General features: G+C 40.4%; 1 protein-coding gene across 1 annotated transcript in view; it reads left to right on the plus strand.

Moving 5' to 3' along the window:
• The first annotated feature begins 360 nt into the window (after window positions 1-360).
• LOC114564574 (parathyroid hormone 2 receptor) overlaps window positions 361-19,624 on the plus strand; it is an 80,381-nt gene continuing 61,117 nt past the window's right edge. Inside the window, exons 1-4 of the mRNA XM_028591987.1 lie at window positions 361-1,007; window positions 15,168-15,273; window positions 18,449-18,559; window positions 19,383-19,504. Of these exons, the coding sequence (XP_028447788.1) occupies window positions 903-1,007; window positions 15,168-15,273; window positions 18,449-18,559; window positions 19,383-19,504 (444 nt within the window). The 5' untranslated portion in view covers window positions 361-902. The remainder of the gene's footprint in view (window positions 1,008-15,167; window positions 15,274-18,448; window positions 18,560-19,382; window positions 19,505-19,624) is intronic.

Genomic DNA, 19,624 nt, shown 5'->3' on the forward strand with positions numbered 1-19,624 from the left:
AGGCTGGTGTCTGTAACTTTATAAGCTAACAAAAGAGGGGGATAAAATGCATGCTGGGTAGTTTTAATCGTTAACATTAGTCTGATGCCATGTTATTCAAGTCAATATGACGAGTTAAATGTATAAAAACAGCAACAGGTTAGCAGCTTTAGCTGAACTTGGAGGTTTTACAATGTACCTAGACAGTTGCTCAGTCGATTAAAAAGGAGCGATATGTATATAATAAATAAAAAAAAATTATATAAAAAATATATTTCAATTTACGTTATATCTTAGAAAACATGTCTGTGCGTCAAAAACACTGTTGACAAAAGTGACGCACCATTGGTGGGTGTCCCGTTCACCAGCGCATGCCATGAATTAATGCGGGGAAAAGGGGAAAGGATAGCTTAATCTCACTGTTGGCCGCTAGGACAAGGTAGAGGCAGCATTTACGCACCGTCCAACTGTGTGGTGGAGAGTGCGCACAGGCTGAGGGGATGTACAACAGAGAAGGGATTTTCCTCATGGACTTGAGGATCACTTTTCCTTCCCTCGCGCCCAGGTCGAGCGCGCGCCACATCCCAGAACTGATATCTCCAGTGCCAGCGTGTGTCCAGGACTCTTCCTCTGCAGGGGCAGCGATGGCACGGTACGCATTTCTGAGAGCCTTTCTGAGTGTACAAGAGGAGGACATTTAGGGGAAAACCAAGTGGAATTTGTGAACTGTTAAAGTCCACTGCCGCATCCTTCTCACTGCGCTGGGAAGCTCAATTTTGGACCACTGCCTGCGATGAAACTTTCTATCAAGCTAATTGGAAACTATCACTCAATAATAACACTCAATAATGCGCCGGCAACTAAAGGGGATGTTTATCTCAAGCATAAGGCTGCTTGAATTCGAATGAACGCATAGTTCCTATATGTTTACACTGCTGGAGATGAAGACAGATCGACGAAATATGAACTTCTACCTGTGGATATTAGCCTTAAACTTTTTCTTGTGCTGGACTTCAGCTGACGCACAGGTAAGGACACCTCCGCTGGCTTTTTACTACACTGACGCTACCCATGTTACATGCTTTAAACAGCATTAGATGATAGATGGATATTTTTCTCATTAAGTAAATAAGGGAGCTGTGGTGCCAACCCCTAAAAATAGTTCAACCTAACAGATCCTCTAAATGATCAAAGTACTTCATTCTTACAGTCGCTGTTTCTCGCTACTGAAGTCGTTTTTCTTTGCCTTAGAACAATCCCCTCTTAGCTTGTTAGAAAGGCTTAATAGAAACATATTAGCCTACAGCCACAAACGGCAAGCTATACAAACCAATGATACATCTGTATTGAGTTACATTGTTGCTGAGTTATTTGTCCTCTAGATACAAAAAGGTACAGAGAAGTGGTCATCACCCAAGAACACAACAGTATGAGTCATATATTTAGTGCATTAGTATATTCTGGCTGCCTTACAGTTTGCCTCCAGCTCTGGAACAATCTGACCTGTTAATATCTGGCTAACATTTGTCTCTTTTGTCATGGCTGACCTTTTTATATTGTCACAAAATCGGTGCAACAAACTCGATAAAGTCTGTTTGCGTTTCTAATGGGCTTGACTTCTCAGGAGCGATTTGCTCCTTATTTGAGGAGTTGTGTCAGTAATCATCATCTGACAGTTTGTCTCACACTCTTCCCATGTTACATGCTCTACAGCATTTGATGATGTATGGATATGTTTCTCATTAAATAAATAAGAGAGCTATGGTTCCAAGTTCAACCTAGGAGCTCCTCTAAATGATCAAAGTACTTTATTCTTACAGAATTAGTTCGGAAATGCTTTGTCTTGAATGTTGGCATTACTGCGACAAAAATAAATGTAAAAGCACCTGATATAGTGCACCACGAGCCTTGGCTGAGTAAAATTCTGGCAAGTGAATGACCAGACTTGCAGGGTTATTTGTCACTGATCTGTGATTGATCCTGTTAAATTGAGGGCAGGACTGAATTCAGCACCATGCAGCACCCTCAGCACCAGGGCCACTATAGATACTAAATGAAAGGGAAACAATGTCAAAGAAAGAAACGCCGTAAGGACTAACAATATTGTGCTGCCATAAAATTGCAAATACTAGAATGATGAATAGTTTGGCAGATGGTGATGTGGTACATTTAAATATTGTTTTTTCTAGGTTTTTAAAGCTCCTGATCTACACTGATCTGATCAATGTATGTTAACAGGAGTCTTACTTTTCCATGGAGTGACAGGCTGTGCCGAGGAGTGGTGGAACTTTTTTAAAGTAACATGGCAGATTGTGCAGCTTTAGATTACAAACCAGAGCTGGAAGATCAAAGAAAGAAGAAGAAAAGCTTTTTTCTAGCCTAGAAATCTAGACGCACCCTAGCAGCAGCAAATGTAATTTGCAGCCAGGGTCAGTCTAGCAACTCTCCGTTGGATTTCGAGCTGGAAAAACCAAACTCTGTCCGGGCCAATCACAGCATGTATAGAGTCAGTAGGCGGGCTTATGGCTGCTGCTGCTGGCGAACAGTGGTCTTTTCAGAAGTTTAATCTATCAACTAGCTCCACTACCTTCTTCGTTGCTCTGCCTGTTGTAGTGCTATCCTATTGCGTGCAGAGGGAATTTGAAAGACAACCGTTTATCCCGCCCCTCGGATTGAGCCCTGCCAATGGTGAGTTCCCAGACGCAATCTTTTTTTAAGATTATTTTTTGGGGCATTTTCATCATTTTCATCTTCATCTGTCATTTTCAGGACAGATGAAGACATGAAAGGGGAGAGAGAAAGGGAATGACATGCAGCAACAAGTCGGAGTTGAACCCCGCACCACTGCGTCGAGGACTAAACCTCCTCTATATATGTGCCCGATCTACCAACTGAGCTATCTGGGCGAACCAGACCCAACATCTTGATATGGGTCTGGCTTGTCAGGCTAGCTTTTTTCTACACATAACCAAGGAATTTTGTTTTAGAGCTTTTGTTGATTCTGAAGTTTCTGAACTGTGACAACTGTATATTTGAACAGCAACAGCTGCTGTGTGCAAGTCTTTTTTCATGCAATCATTGCTAACTGTAGCTGCCTGCTGTTAGCTGGCTAGTATGGTGCGTTCTTTTTGTCCCCCGAAGTCGATCTACGAGTCGTTTTCCGGAGTTACGAACCAGAAGTTGCAAAAAGAACGCCACCGAGGTGGTATATACGACTCGTCAACTCGTCTGAACTTAGAGGACCCCGAGTTCACTTTCAAAGATGGCTACGTCGTGCATCACACGTAGTAAACATTGTGGTTTTCTACAATTTTAAGCACTTTTGTCTTTGTTGTAACCAAATGAAGAAGTCGTACACATAGCACTGTATACTGCTACCTATAGGCATGTCGCTACAGTCTTATTAGGAGTTAAATACCGCCTGATTAGTTATTTGTAGCTTGTGCAGCTGAAATTGGCTAGAGACGCTCGGTTGCTATATGACAACAATGGCTTTAAGCCGAGCCTTGAGCAGAAAGCAGAGCAGTAGCCTAACGTTAACGTTAATCAAAACGTAATTTTCATGTATCAAACTGTGAAATATATTTGTGTAATATGTCAATAACTGGGTGAATAGAATCCTAAATGTTACTAAAAATGTTACAAAAATCCATCTTTTCTCCGACTCGTAGGATTGTGTGACAAAAAGAACGCAACAACCCGCGGTTATTCGTTTTTCGACATGGATGTGACGTCACACTTGAGCTACTAGTCGAGATTACAAGACAAAAAGAATGCACCAGTAGTCTATATCCATGACGTTTCACTTATGGGATTGCTCCGTTGCCGCTGGAAATTCCGCCGGATGTCCCTCTTTTCGGCCGGATGTCCTTTACCTTCCTCTTTTGTTGTGTTGTAATTTTAAACTCTGGTAGATTTCTGAGGACTATGGTTAATTGCTCCTCAGATCTCTGCAGGGTAAATCCAGACAGCTAGCTAGACTATCTATCCAATCTGAGTTTTCTGTTGCACGATTAAAACAACCTTTGAATTAACTATTTTGCAGCAGCACCGGGGCTCCGTCTGGCGCTTACCGCCGCCCAAGACGATTGTGATTGGTTTAAAGAAATGCCAATAAACCAGAGCACGTTTTTCTCCCATCCCGGAATGCTGTGTGGACTAGCCAGACCCTCCTCCGCAGCGCTGTGGAGGAAGGTCTGGCAATGAGAGACTAGCTGGCTAGTAAAACAGAACAGCCTTTGTATTTACATAGCTATTTGAAATAATGATCTACATGTTTGCCTCATCAGATTTAGACAGGAATCATTTTCTAATTTTGCTTTTCTAATGTTATTCCTTTTCGTGCAGACACCACACATTTACATTTATTTAGTTTTTCTGATGATATGATGAAAAAGAGTATACAACTAGACACACCATCGGCTCATATCTGAATTTACAGACAAAACATGCACCTTGACTATTTCGATGAAATTATATTGGAGGTTTTGCCTGCAGGCATCTAAATATTTGCATATCAATAGATCCTAAAAAACATTAGTTGAGGAGCAAAAACCCCATGCACAATATTTTGATGCATAACATTTTCAAATGTTTTGAAATGTGCCTGGAGGGAGTCTATATTATTGATAGAGGTAAATATGTGTTACCTGGGAAGCCTACAGTTTGGAGATTTTGGGTTTATTGTAAAATACGTGATGACTTAATTGTTGGCTAATGCACCCGTGCGTTGGGGACACAAACCTGACTTAGTAAAGAGGAGCAAGATGTCTGCAGCTGTGGATGGATGTGATGGAACTTTCTGTTAAAGTACTATTTTAGAATTCTGATGGCAAACACAGCAACACTCTTTTACAGACATATTGATGCTACACCATCACAGCTCATCTCTGCACGCTGTATTCTGTTTACATTTATCGGTCGCTCAGCACTAGGGTTGGGCATCGAGAACCGATTCCTACTTGGAATCGTTTCAAAAATTACGATTTCGTCGGAATCGTTTCTTTATTGGAAACGTTTGGAGGATTTGGTTTCAAATCTGATCATGGACTGAATATTTTAAATATAGACATCATTATGGATTCATGCTGTCTCATAACCTGTCGACCAGCTTGTCGAGGAGAATGACATTTCTTTTAAGTACTAAGACAAGTTTACTGAACCATATCAAAATAAGATTTCTGACAGACCGTTAAGCAGACCAATTAGGCATACTGAATGTCTTTTACAAGATGTGCATGCTTAAAACTAGGGTGTGCATTAGACACAGTGGAGGAGGATGTTTTCTGAAATGTCTACCATTTCCCTGGACTGTTTATTATAATAAATGATGTTGATAATGTCTATTGAAGAAGGCCACTGATGCTTAAATGGCCACTTTATAATACTGAAAAGGTCAATGAAACAAGACAGTGTTTACTTTTTTTAATATTTAGAACCAAAGCTACAATCTTCAACTAACCACCATATTTCCCTTAACATTTTTGTAGCCTAAACCTACTGCAACTTAAACCCAATGAGACACATGCACATCCCAGTCTCTGGAATCAAGTGTGCTTTATACGCCCACCATCCACCCCAACTATCTTCCTGCATGCGCAAGTTTTGGTTTTCCGTAGCGGCCAGGCACTTGTTGTGTTGCAGCCGTGGAGCACAGTAAGCGGCGCTCTAGTGTGGCTTCATTTTACATTGAAAAAGCCCCGTCAAACACACCCCATAGATTACTGTAAAGAAACTATAGCTTGCCTTTCATCTCTGTAATTACAACTTCAATACAGACCCCACATCCTTTCCCCCTATGTCATATGTCCGCCGCATCCACCCTTGCTCTTCAGCGCCACGTTACATCCCGCAACGCCCTGCTGTGATGTTCATACGCACAGAGTAGTCAGGATCCGGTATAGGAGACTGCACTACTCAGTATGACACGATGTGCCCTGCTACGACATGAACTTCCACAGGTACCTTAGAAGTCACTGTTCCATTATCTTTAATGTGACTATTATTTGCCACTGTTCATCACATCCCCAACCGGCCCTGTCAGACACCGCCTACCAAGAGTCTGGGTCTGCCGAGGTTTCTTCCTAAAAGGGAGTTTTTTCCTCGCCACTGTCGCAATAGCCACTGCTAATGCTTGCTCTTGGGGGAATTACTGTAATTGTTGGGGCTTTGGAATTTATAGAGTGTGGTCCAGAACTACTCTATCTGTAAAGTGTCTTGAGATAACTCTTGTTATGATTTGATACTATAAATAAAATTGAATTGAATTGAATTGAATTATGCAGCATTGTCTCCTTAAAATTACATTTTTATGTTTTGGAGGAAATGTTGCCTGGATTATGTTCACGAGCAATTTTTCATCGATTAAGTGATGCATTCTGGTGCTGCACAGGAGCCACAGGGAGATAGTTGGGGTGGATGGTGGGCGTATAAAGCACACTTGATTCCAGAGACTGGGATGTGCATGTGTCTCATTGGGTTTAGGTTGCAGTAGGTTTAGGCTACAAAAATGTTAAGGGAAATATGGTGGTTAGTTGAAGATTGTAGCTTTGGTTCTAAATATTAAAAAAAGTAAACACTGTCTTGTTTCATTGACCTTTTCAGTATTATAAAGTGGCCATTTAAGCATCAGTGGCCTTCTTCAATAGACATTATCAACATCATTTATTATAATAAACCAGGGAAATGGTAGACATTTCAAAAAACATCCTCCTCCACTGTGTCTAATGCACACCCTAGTTTTAAGCATGCACATCTTGTAAAAGACATTCAGTATGCCTAATTGGTCTGCTTAACGGTCTGTCAGAAATCTTATTTTGATATGGTTCAGTAAACTTGTCTTAGTACTTAAAAGAAATGTCATTCTCCTCGACAGGCTGGTCGACAGGTTATGAGACAGCATGAATCCATAATGATGTCTATATTTAAAATATTCAGTCCGTGTATGGAATTAAAATGTTTAATTCATTGTCTGAATATGGTGCTTGATACAAAAATTATCCCATTTGTTAAAGGGGTGATAGAATGATAATATAGTGTATTTCACACTGTTCCTTAAGGTCTCCTAATAAGGTATGTAACATTGTTTGGGCTGAAAATGGCCCAAGTGATTTTCTGTGGGCCATTAACTACCCTGTGAATATGGCCCTATTTAGAACAAGAGCTTTTCTTCCAAATATGGTATGCTCATGAATATTTAGATGAGCTGCGCGCTGATTGGTTGAGCAACCCACATACACATACATTGGAGTCTCATATTTCTCAAACACACACACACACACACACACACACACACACACACACACACACACACACACACACACACACACACACACGCACTCTGTCTGTTACATGCCCAGACATGCCCAGGCTTGACACTTTCATTATAATGATTGTAGTTGTAACTTACCCTTGGGACATAAAAAAACCTCCACCAAAGAATCACAACTCACCTTGTAGCTAGTTAGTGCGGGGAGCGGAGAGTGAACCCCTTGCAAGCCTGTCTTCTGCCAGTGCCTCTGCAGTGCTGCGTTAGATCCACAACTCCCGCTCCATTGTCCGATATACTCGTTCTAAAGACTTTTCTCTGGGCCAGTAGGCTATTCCGGTGTACAGTCTGGAACCCTGCATTTACGACCGTGGTTCTTTTTCAATATCCTTGCAAAAAGCGCAGCTCGTGTGGGAGATCCTGACAGAGCTCCAGCTCAGCAGGTCTGTGAAGGGGGAGAGGCCGACAGGTAAGGCAGCAAACCCGGCTAGCAGGCGCCACTTGTCCCGGCAGATTGTGGAGCTTGTGAAGTCCAATACTATCCTACCAAATTTGCAATTAGTCATCAATTTTTGTGAAATGGCCCATATTTGAGCTTTACATTTACATTGATGTCTCGCATAAAAAGTCTCAGAAGTGAATTTAGTGGTAGAATAGAAGATGAACAATGTATACAATTTCAGAGATCTGCGTGACCTAAATTCAGAAGACTAGCTGAACTCAGGTCAGTTGTGTAGCCTATGTAAATGTTGGGGCGTGACAAAGACTAGAGACTAGAGCCAGATAAGGAGGAGTTGAGAAGTTGACGTCAACTTTTAGCTTTGTTCAGATTCGCCCGTTTTCAGCAGCAGTTTCAAATTGTGAGATTTGCAGAGGAAAGAGGTGTGATTGGGATTTTGAGGTTCTATGTATGTCCTATTTACCCACCAAACTGTCGTTTTTCAACTTTGACAAGGTAAGATCGATTTTGCATTCTATCACCCCTTTAATACTTCTACATCTGTTAATTACCATCAGTGTTCGAACTATACCGTGGCCTTCGGGGGAGTCAAACAGCAAACAGCCACTCACAAATAGTCTATAAACAAAGCATCAGGCTGTCTTTGAGATTTCACATGAACAACTGTTAAAGTTACTCAGGCTACCGAAGAATACCATAATATATATTTGAGTTAACATGTACTAAACATGAGTTGAATTTGCAGCGCAGTGCCGCCACACCTTGATGCTCATAACAAGAATAGCATGTATAGTTATCTTTATTGAAGTGAATTAGGTTTAAATTGCTGTCATGCATTAATGAATATTTTTGCAATTTTACACATAATAATCCACGATGATCATATTACACAAAACTGAAATTGCACATCAAAATGACACATTGTCAGTATTTTTAGAGACCCCCCTCCCCCCAAAAAATTTCACAAATCACGTTTTCAGGGGAGCCCATGTCTTATTAAGGGGAGCCGAGCTCCCTCTAGCTCCCCCGTAGTTCGCACCCTGATTACCATGACAGGCTAGTTCATGTCTCTTCTCTCAAATGGTAATAGGGAGACTCATGAGATTGGTATTACAGCTTGAACTGACTTCAACCATGTCCTGGATTTCAGCCTTAAGTAGCTCCCACCTCAAAATAGGTCTTACGGATATAATTGCTTCTTTAGATAATAAGCAAACGTTCCATTCTAACAATCCAGTCTCAGGGTATTCCACAGTTTAAGGGCTTTAAAAAATAGCTTTCACCAAGTACCCTATGTGAAAAAATGTGAATCAAAGGAGATAAAGGCAGACGTGGATCTTAAGCTGGTTTCACACCGCGGCTCCTGCCAGAGCGTTTCACTAAAAAGCAAAAGTGTTTTGGCAGCGTGATCAGCACGGCAGCAGAGCAGAATCAGTGCGCATTCACGTGGGCGGCAACGGCTTCCCTGCCGCCATAATCATAACCGCGGAGGTGGCAAGTTACCGCGCGCCGGTGTGAAAGCCCCTTTACTGTTGCTGGGACTTAAAATGAAACATAATTATTGATATAAATAAGGAGGTTATTTTATGACTTTAAAACCAATTCCTAAAGATGCATGCAGTGCAGTGGGACAATGTACTGTAATCTCCCAACAACTATTCATAGTACCCCAGATATTGTGTGGAAATAATATTACATCAGGACAAACAATAGGTTCCATATGCTTGAATATATTTAAACCTGCAACAAGCTCGGCTGCTGCTGAAAACGGAACGAAAACAATTCCTAAACATACGAGTATGGGCACATTACCGTTTACTTTGTGGGGTTTTACGCAACATTTTGTTAATGACGCGTCATGTCCATCCTTTCTGTCCTCAATATCAGCAGCTGCCAGTACTTTCTCTGCACAAAGCGTTTATAAATGTAAATGGACTTTGTTTATATAGCACTTTTCTAGTCTTCACGACTACTCAAAGCACTTTTACATAGTACAAGGAACCATTCATACACTGCAGCCGAGGCTGCTGTACAAGGTCACAAGGACACTTTGACATGGGCCAGAGGCAGGGCCAGGGATTGAACAACCCACCTTGCGATTGGCAGGCAACTGCTCTACTACTGAGCCACAGCTGTTTGTTTGTATCTCTTTACCTCCAACATGTCGACGGTTACTTGCTGCTCTGTCGGCACAAAGGGACTATGTTTTCGTGAACACAGCGGCCTGGCCAGCTCACAATCAAGTTAATGCAAAGAGGAAATCATTTTTGATTCAGTTCACCTAGGAGATCACTCTTCACTACTAGACCATGACGCGTGTAACACTCAGCTTCAACCTTACAAATACTTATGTATCCATCCATCCATCCATCCATCCATCCATCCATCCATCTTCGTCTGCTTATCCGGTGACGGGTCGCGGTGGGAGCAGCTGCAGCAGGGGACCCCAAACTTCCCTTTCCCGAGCAACATTAACCAGCTCTGACTGGGGGATCCCGAGGCGTTCCCAGGCCAGGTTGGAGATATAATCCCTCCACCTAGTCCTGGGTCTTCCCCGAGGCCTCCTCCCAGCTGGATGTGCCTGGAACACCTTCCTAGGGAGGCGCCCAGATGCCCGAACCACCTCAACTGGCTCCTTTTGACGCGAAGGAGCAGCGGCTCTACTCCGAGCTCCTCACGGATGACTGAGCTTTTCACCCTATCTCTAAGGGAGACGCCAGCCGCCCTCCTGAGGAAACCCATTTTGGCTGCTTGTACCCTGGATCTCGTTCTTTCGGTACATACATACAATATAAAATACTACATATTGACTCTAATCTGCCCTGGGATGTCCATGTGAATTCTGTGTTCAATACAGTAAGTTTACTTTCTGGGAAGATTCAGGGTGTTTGGGGTTGAACAGATAAGATAGTGTTAGTATTTTATTATGCAAAGAGCATACCGAGATATGGAATCTCATCTTGGTTTGGCAAATAACGGTGAAACTGAAATCAGAGCAGATTACAGCACTGGAAGTGATAGGGGTGAGGGAGCATCCAATCCTCCAACAGCTCTGTGAGGAAAATTACTGCTGACCCTCACATCCTGCTCCCATCAGGTCAATGTTAAAGGAACACGCCGACTTATTGGGAATTTAGCTTATTCACCGCAACCCCCAGAGTAAGACAAGTCGATACATACCCTTCTCATCTCCGTGCGTGCTGTAACGCTGTCTGACGGTTCCAGCATTAGCTTAGCCTAGCACAGATCCTGCAGGTAACTGGTTCCAACTAGCCTACTGCTCCGAATTGTGACAAAAGTGACAAAATAACGCCAACATTTTCCTATTTACATGTTGTGATTTGTATAGTCACAGCGTGTACAAAAAACAACGTAACATGAGACACAGCCATCTTCTAACAGTAAACAAACCGGGAACTATATTCTCAGACAGGCTTGCTGCGAGCATATCACTCCGCCCAAGTACTATATTCTTCCGCCTGAGAATATAGTTCCCGGTTTGTTTACTGTTAGAAGATGGCTGTGTCTCATGTTACGTTGTTTTTTTGTACACGCCAGATTCTAAAATCACAACATGTAAATAGGAACATGTTGGTGTTATTTTGTCACTTATTCGGAGCAGTAGGATTGCTGGAACCATTCACCTGCATGTTCTGTGCTGGCCTGATGCCGCTGGAGCCGTCAGACAGCATTACAGCACACACGGAGATGAGAAGGGTATGTATCGACTTGTCTAACTCTGGGGGTTACGGTGAATAAGCTAAATTCCCAATAAGTCGGCGTGTTCCTTTAAAGGGTCCCAATTAAACAAAAAAGATACCTCAACAAGTATTAAAACTCAATGTTTTTGTGTTATTATATTTGCATTCACTTTAATGTTTGCACTTCTGTTCAGTGGTGGAATGTTACTTAGTACATTTACTCAAGAAGTACATTTACTTAAGAAGTACATTTACTCAAGAGCTGTTCTTAAGTACACATTTGAGGTACTTGTACTTTACTTGAGTCTTTTCTTTTGATGCCACTCTACTTTACTACATTTCACTACAGAGAAATATTGTACTTTTTACTCCACTACATTTATCTGAAAGCTTTAGTTACTAGTTACTCTATAATAAATTAGAGTACGATTTTTGCACACAAAACACATCTAGTTGGTAAAATACAATGTTTTATACTAAATTAAACTACCCAACAATATACATGCCTACCAGTCCAGCTGAAATGATTAGTCGATTAAACACTTAGTTGACTGACAGAACTGTTTGGATCATTTCCAGTTCCTAAAATGTGATGATTTTTCTGCATTGAGTACTTTTACTATGAATACTTTAAGGACATTTTCCTGATGATACTTACATACCTTTACTTATGTAACATTTTCAATGCAGGACTTTTACTTGTAACAGAGTATTTTTACAGTGTGGTATTAGTACGGTGTTAGTACTTTAACTTAAGCAAAGGATCTGAGTACTTTTTCCACCACTGCTTGTATTGTATGTACTTATATCTTGTGAATTTTTACATGGCAGCCTTTTGTCCAAGACAAATCTCCTTTGGGACAAATGGAGTGGAACGAGGTGGGATCAGACAGGACACTCATGGGGGGAGTTTTGCACAGAGCAAGAAATTTTAATTGATTCCCTGTTTTCAATGCGTCCGTTTTCAACGTGCCTGTTGATGTGCAGAATAAACTGTGTAGAATAGTCAATCAAAATGACACATTTGATTGAGGTTTGGACCACAATGGGGCTGCTTGATTATGGAAAATATCATAATCACAATTATTTTGGTTGATATTGAAATCAGGATTATTTAACACAATTACTCATTGACTTTTGGAAAGATGTTGCAAATATTGAACCTCAAAAGTAGTGAAACATTTAAACAAATCAACAGTAAAAACACATTGAACAGTGAAATATCCCTTTATATTTTACCCATTTTTTTAAAATTCAGAACACAAGACAAAATAGTTTAGAGAGTATAGAGTATACTTGCAAAACGTAATGTGCAAAATAATAGTTTTTCTCGATTACTGTGTCTGGGATTCGATTCCCTGCTGCGCTATGACATGTCATTCTCTCGCTCTCACACATGAAACTGTAGCTGAGTAATAGGTTAGTGGAAGATGCCTGCATTTAAAGCATGGTTTACAGACACAGGGAAAGTGCAGCTGGGTCAGAATGTAGTCAAGAAGTGACTGGCGTCATCTTCCTACTCAATGCCCACATAAAAAATGCCATTCTAGATACAGGTATGCAACTTTTGTAATTTTACATAGGTTTACAAATACCGAAATTAATAATTGATATCGCAATATTCATAATCAATATCGCAATACCACATTTTGTCAATATCGTGCAACCCTAATAATCAGAACTAGCTGTACTGGCTCTCCAGTATGCCTCTCCAGATTTCCTTTAAAAAAAATATAGGCATATTCTTATATTCTAACTTAAACTGAGGCATGACTAAAGACAGACTTTTCCTTTTGAAAAAAATCCTTTTTTGGTATTTAAGATGTCAAAATGAACATGTCATTTGCTCTTCAAGAGTTGTCGCTTTACTTTGCAGCAGGTTCTTTTAGGCAGGTAATAAACAACAGTTTTCCGTCATGTATCACAAGAGGAAGTATTCTTTACTTCTAAAATGTAAACTATGGCTTCAGTGACATGGTACAAAACTCTAAAAAGGTAAACAAGGAGGAATGACAGCACTAATTAAAAATCAAATATTACAATTTACCAAACAATGGGCCTCATTCACCAACCATTCTTACGAAGAAATGTGTTCTTAAACCCTTCTTACGAACTTTTTACGAAGATTCTGGCATTCACTAATGTTTTCTTAACTTGGATTTGTTCTTAGCTAAGAACAAAATCTACAAACACTGAAAAGCACTCTTAGGCACATTTGAGTGATGACAATTTGCTCCAAATGATTGCTTACTGCATTTTATTTTATTCTACAGTCGTTTACAATGAAAGTATTGTACTGTAATGTATTTCTGATCATTTGTTGAAAAAAATATCATAGTATGCAAGAAAAGCACTAACACTGCAATTTACATCAGCAATTAAACTGATTAAATCTTGCGTTATTTGGTGATTGATCGCTATTTATAGGGCCAAAATGCAGTGGTAGAATGTAACAAAGTACAAATTCGTCCTAACTGTTCTTAAGTAAATTTTTCACGTATCTGTACTTTACTTAAGTAGACTCAATAGTGCATAGCCTACTTTTGACTTTTACTTTGTTACATTTTGCAGCAATTATCTATACTTTCTACTCCACTACATTTCTACAATGTTCTGTTACATTTTCTGATCAGTTTCCCCCCCTGCCAAAACGTCTTCCTTACCGTCACACGTTGTCTTGGTTGCCGTAGATACTGTATGGGGCACCGCTGATCCAAGCCGGCTCCGGTGCTGCAGAGCCCGGGCGCAGCACCGCTGACCCTCGGTAATACAGCCTCCGAAAATAAAAACATTTGTTTTTATTATTCCCGTTTTTAATATAATTTAGTTGCTATATCTATTTCTCTCCATCGTTTACTCCTCTGCCTTATTTATTTGGCCGGACCTCTTCACATCTCCCCAAGTCCGCTGCTTCACACACTTTATTTGCTTACTTGCATGGTTAAAGAAAACAAAATACATCCATGAATAAAACCAACCGCATTCCGATTCTAACAACACATTTCCGTTTTATGCTGGTTAGGATAGGAACTTTTTTTAAAAAGCCAGGCCTTGTTTGTGGTAGTGGACACCTTGTACTTTTACTAAAGTAAATATGTCTCTGGTTATTTGTACTTTTATTTAAGTACTGAGATTCAGTACTTCCTCCACCTCGGCTCCGACAATCTCCGAAAACCTGTCTCCCAGGAGGTGCACAGGAAGTGTCATGTCCTTATATGGGAATTTGCGGGGCGTTTTTTTATGCTAATTAGGAACAACTGGCACGCGCTTTCAGTTACGAAGACGTGGGATTCATCAATCCTAAGAACACAGGTGCGAACAATTCTGCTGTTTAAGAACACGTCATGAATCCGACGTAGACTTTTCTTAGGAACCTTCTGAAGAACATATTTAAGAGAAAACTTAGGAAGATATTGGTAAATGGGTTAGGGTTCCTAAATTTTGAGTTGGTTTTTAATGCTCCTATGGTGCATTATGAGAATCATAACAGTAAAATATACAGAATTTATTATTAAAAATACACAAATGTTGTAAAATGAAAAATGTGTAATAAAATGTAGTTTCTTTCTGCTTTCTGCCATTGTTTTAGTTGTCACACCTTTTCTCCTCTTGGTAACCACAAATGTTGGCCTGGCCCATACAAGATATAATATGGCAAGATGGCCACAAATGGTAGTCTTTTGAAAAGCCAAAGGATCATTTACACACACATATATGGCTACAGGGTGACCGATGTGATTATGTTTGTTGTGCTCCACAGATGGGGTTTGATGGGCCTCTCTCTGCACAGGAGCAGATGTACATCCTTTATGAAATCAAACTGCAGTGCTACCAGAACCTCTCCAACATTGACCCAGGGTCCACAGGTACAAAACATGCAGAGAAAGTTACATTTTCATAATATGCTACACAATTCTGCACATTTGGGGTAATCTGGGTTGTCTTCATATTTATGTGGAAGGAATGCTATCACCCCCCTCCCCATGGTTTATTTGTAGAACAGTCCAGAATAACAACCTACAACAGGTACACTTTTCCCCTGTAAACCCAACCCCAGGCATCAAGCTGAGAGGCCTTACGTACAGGCATTCCACTTAACACACAGACATATATTTACCCGCGAATGACATTGGCCTAAGGTTGAGAGTGGAAGCTACAGACAAAAAATAAATAAATTGAATAATACAAAAAAATAAAATAAAAAAATAAATAGAAAAAAGTACACAAGTAAATAAATAATTAAAGCTATAGTGCGTAGTTTCTGTCTCCCCCATGAGGAATTCTAAGTATGACAACTGTCGGCGCATCAACATTATACAAGCCTTCCGTGATCGCGCACAAGTTTTAGACAAAGCATAACGTCCCTAACCCAGTGGGAGTTGGAGGGAGAAGCAGTATCTTTCCACTTACAGTAAATGGTACAACTCGTCAGGCCAGTAAAAAGGAGAAGGCTAGCACACCCTGTTTAGTTTTAGGCAGACTCAGATCGAGTGTAGGAATGCCGAAGATAGCCATCAGCGGGTTATGCTCAATGGGGCGCTGTAGAATTTTAGAGATTGTTTGAAAGACTGAATTCCAAAAGCTAGCAAGGGAAGGGCATGTCCAGAACATATGAAAAAGTGAGGCAGGGGCACATTTACATTTATCACAGGTAGGATTCCACATCAGGGTACATTCTAGCTAGGAAATAGGAGCACGGTGCAGAACTTTAAACTGGATAAGTGCATGGCATGCACAAATAGAAGAGGATTGTATCTTGCTAAGGGCCAAGTCCCAAACGTCATCAGAAATCCTAGGTCCTGTTCCTTCTCATTTCTAGGGGTTGACTGTCGATTTTGCTGGCTGAAATGACTATTGTCACTGGAAGATTTCATTAGCCCTAGCTTGCTAATTAAGCTCTATGAGCTGATTGAAAACCCTTAGACATTACATTACATGTAATTTTAGCTGACGCTTTTATCCAAAGCGACTTACAATTGCTACATATGTCAGAGGTCGCACGCCTTTGGAGAAAAGGTTCTTGGGTGAGGACTAATCAATGTGTTTGGCAAATGAAACGCTTAACCAGTAACAAGAGAGAGCTGCAATTTGCCTAAATGCTGATAGTATCCAGGGGTCGGCTCCCACACACTGGGAAAATACTACACAGTGCATTTTAAACTCTTAGTGTTTAGCTGCTCCTATTTAATTATTTTTCTGTTTTCAGACAACCAACGTTGTGATTTGATTGTGGCTCATAAGTGATGCAGTCAAACCATAACTCTGCTGAGCTAACACACTGGTCAAATGATGCTTTTTGGCTGTACATTCATTTAAAAATATATACGTTTCATCAGTTGGGTTGGTTTTTGTTGGATGTTTTGCAAGCCCACATTTCTTTGAGTTTTTAATAACAGATAAAACTGACCCAATTTGTGATCAAAGCAGTGGCAAAACCAATGTTAAATTTAGCATTTCCACAGACTGTGGCCAGCTTTTGAGCAACAGATCTACCATTATGGCCCTGCTGTAAGATGTTTGCACACTTAAATCCTTAAAAGCGTAACAGGCCTTCCCTGCCTTGTTAAGAGCTAGGCGCACTGAGCTATCATTGGACAGCCACTGTTAGGGAGAGGTAACCTCCCTAAAGAATAGTTTGTTACATAGAACCACCTGAAAAGCTGTCATCTGTAAAATGGCAGGCACTTAAAAAAAAAAAAAAAAAAAAAACCTGGCAGGTGATTGGATGAACCATCTGTCTTTCACGTCTGTTGTTTTGAACGAACAGTTGCGGCCATCACACACACCTATACGACACCCCGAGCTGCCAGTAGCTCCTAACTGGACACTGATTGGCCCCGTCAGACAACGCCTACCAAGAGTCTGGGTCTGCCGAGGTTTCTTCCTAAATGGGAGTTTTTCCTTGCCACTGTCACAATAGCCACTGCCAATGCTTGCTCTTACTGTAATTGTTGGGGCTTTGTAAATTATAGAGTGTGGTCTAGACTTACTCTATCTGTAAAGTGTCTCGAGATAACTCTGTTATGATTTGATACTATAAATAAAATTGAATTGAATTGAATTGAATTGAATTGATTGGTTGGGTAAGCTGGTAGTTCAGACACAAACGCATTACTTGAAGCCTGACGAGATGGATTTTCATGTGATACAGTATGTGATCGGGTGATTCTTGCCTAATCTCATAATATCATGAGAATCCAGCTGCCAAGCAAGGTAAAGAGAGAGGGGTTCAGGAGATGGTCAACTACATAAGTGTGATATGGCCTCATGTACAATTTATATTGGGAAACTTTGACTGACCAAAGCTGCAATTACTTCCTAACAAAAACACTGTGCGCTTGAAACTGTTTTTAACTTGTTTTAATTTGAATGTTAAACCTTTACGCCACAGCATGAAATTATCATAGTGACAGCCAGAAGCTGACCAATTTCAAAGAGAGCATTGCTTTTGAACGTTTGACTTTGCAATGTTTGTATAAGTACTGGAGTCAGTGTGTGGTTAGAGCAGGGAGGAGATGAGTCAGCAGAGGTGCACATTTATTCTGGAGGCATCCATTTCAATGTCCATAAGTGGCTCTCACAGTTTTTTGATTTTGTAAACATCCCGCACAATAAAATCACTGACATCTATTGGTTTCTGTTAATAGGTTTTGTTGGCAAAAAGCAAAGGTGTTCTAGGGAAATCAGTGTAGAGCCAAGATTTTGCACATTGTGCTTTTTTTTGTCTAGTTAACGATCTATTGATTTTTTTTATTTTAAACTATGAAAAGCCTTCTTTTAAGCTTTCAGACCCTGTGGTTTAAAAATCTGATAAAGGTTAAAAATGCAAAATAAAATCATGTAAAATCAACGTGGAATTTAACAGAGTAACAGAAGTATAAAATTAATAAGAAAGAACAACAGAATAACAAGAACATTGCTAAATCTTCTCTTGACAAACAACAAAATTGTGCATTATAGTCTTAATCCCATGTGGACAGGACGGACTACATTCCATATGTGTATGTTGACTTTCTCTTACTTCTACTCTTCTCACTGTAGATGAGGTGTGCCCTCCAGACTGGGACGGTCTTATTTGTTGGCCCCATGGCTCCCCTGGGCTGCTTACCAAGGTTCCCTGCCCATCTTACATCTATGACTTCAATCACAAAGGTTAACGTTTTTTTGTGTGTGTAGATGTACTGTACCATCACCAACACTGAGAACTAGAAGAGTACAAGTAACTTTAAATATAGAGATAGATCAGGCTGTTTATTCTGTTGATATATTGTAATATAAGTACTTTTCATAATGACTACTTTAAATTGAACTATCTGTAATATTCAAAATCAACATTGCATTCCTACCGTATATTTTTAAGCATCTATCTTTTGTCAAGGTCTCACACTCTCACAGGTGTTTTCAATCATTCTGGCTAATGAGACATGTGCTTAGGGTGAAGATGGGTGGAGCGATGATGGGTATTATGTGAGCTCACTGGACTTTGTGCACTGTTGAGACTTTTTTCACAACAGACGATGGCTCCGTTCTAATCAAGTGTCCCAGTAAGCCATGACAGTGTAACATTGAGCCAGCATGCACTAATTCATCATTTTACTTTTTTTTTTACTCTGAAATGTCAAATGTCGTCTGTGAAAAAGGCCAATAAGGTTGATAAAGGTGTAGTTTGCCCCGCCCTAATAGGTGCAACAAAGCTATCATGGGAGTCAGAGAAAAATCAATCAAGCACTGTCTGTACATGCCCAAACAGTCCTGAAAAGATGTCTAATCAGCCAAAATAATCAAAATAATTAAAAATTAACATGGGAGTATAGGTCCTTAAATATATCAAGGGTGGTAGAAATGTCACTTTAACAGACTGATGGGCAAGTGACCAAAATAAATCCACCTGCATAAAATGCCTTAATCATGAACATACCTTTTTGTTTTCTTGTGTTGTAAATGTCCAAAATCATGTAAAAGTATGTGTTTACAGGACATGCTTACAGGAAGTGTGATGTCAACGGTTCCTGGGTGTTTGTGGACCGCTGGAACAAAACATGGACCAACTACACAGAGTGTCTGCGTTTCCTTCAGCCCACTAATGACGAAGGGAGAGTAAGTATGACTGTAAAATATTTGATCAAGAGCTGATTCGGTTAGCTAGCTACATGGAGATGTAAACACACAGATTGGTAGCATATGTAGCAGTCAAAGCTGTTAATCTCACAGGACCCT

Source organism: Perca flavescens, chromosome 11, assembly GCF_004354835.1.
Source record: "Perca flavescens isolate YP-PL-M2 chromosome 11, PFLA_1.0, whole genome shotgun sequence".
NCBI lineage: Eukaryota > Metazoa > Chordata > Actinopteri > Perciformes > Percidae > Perca > Perca flavescens.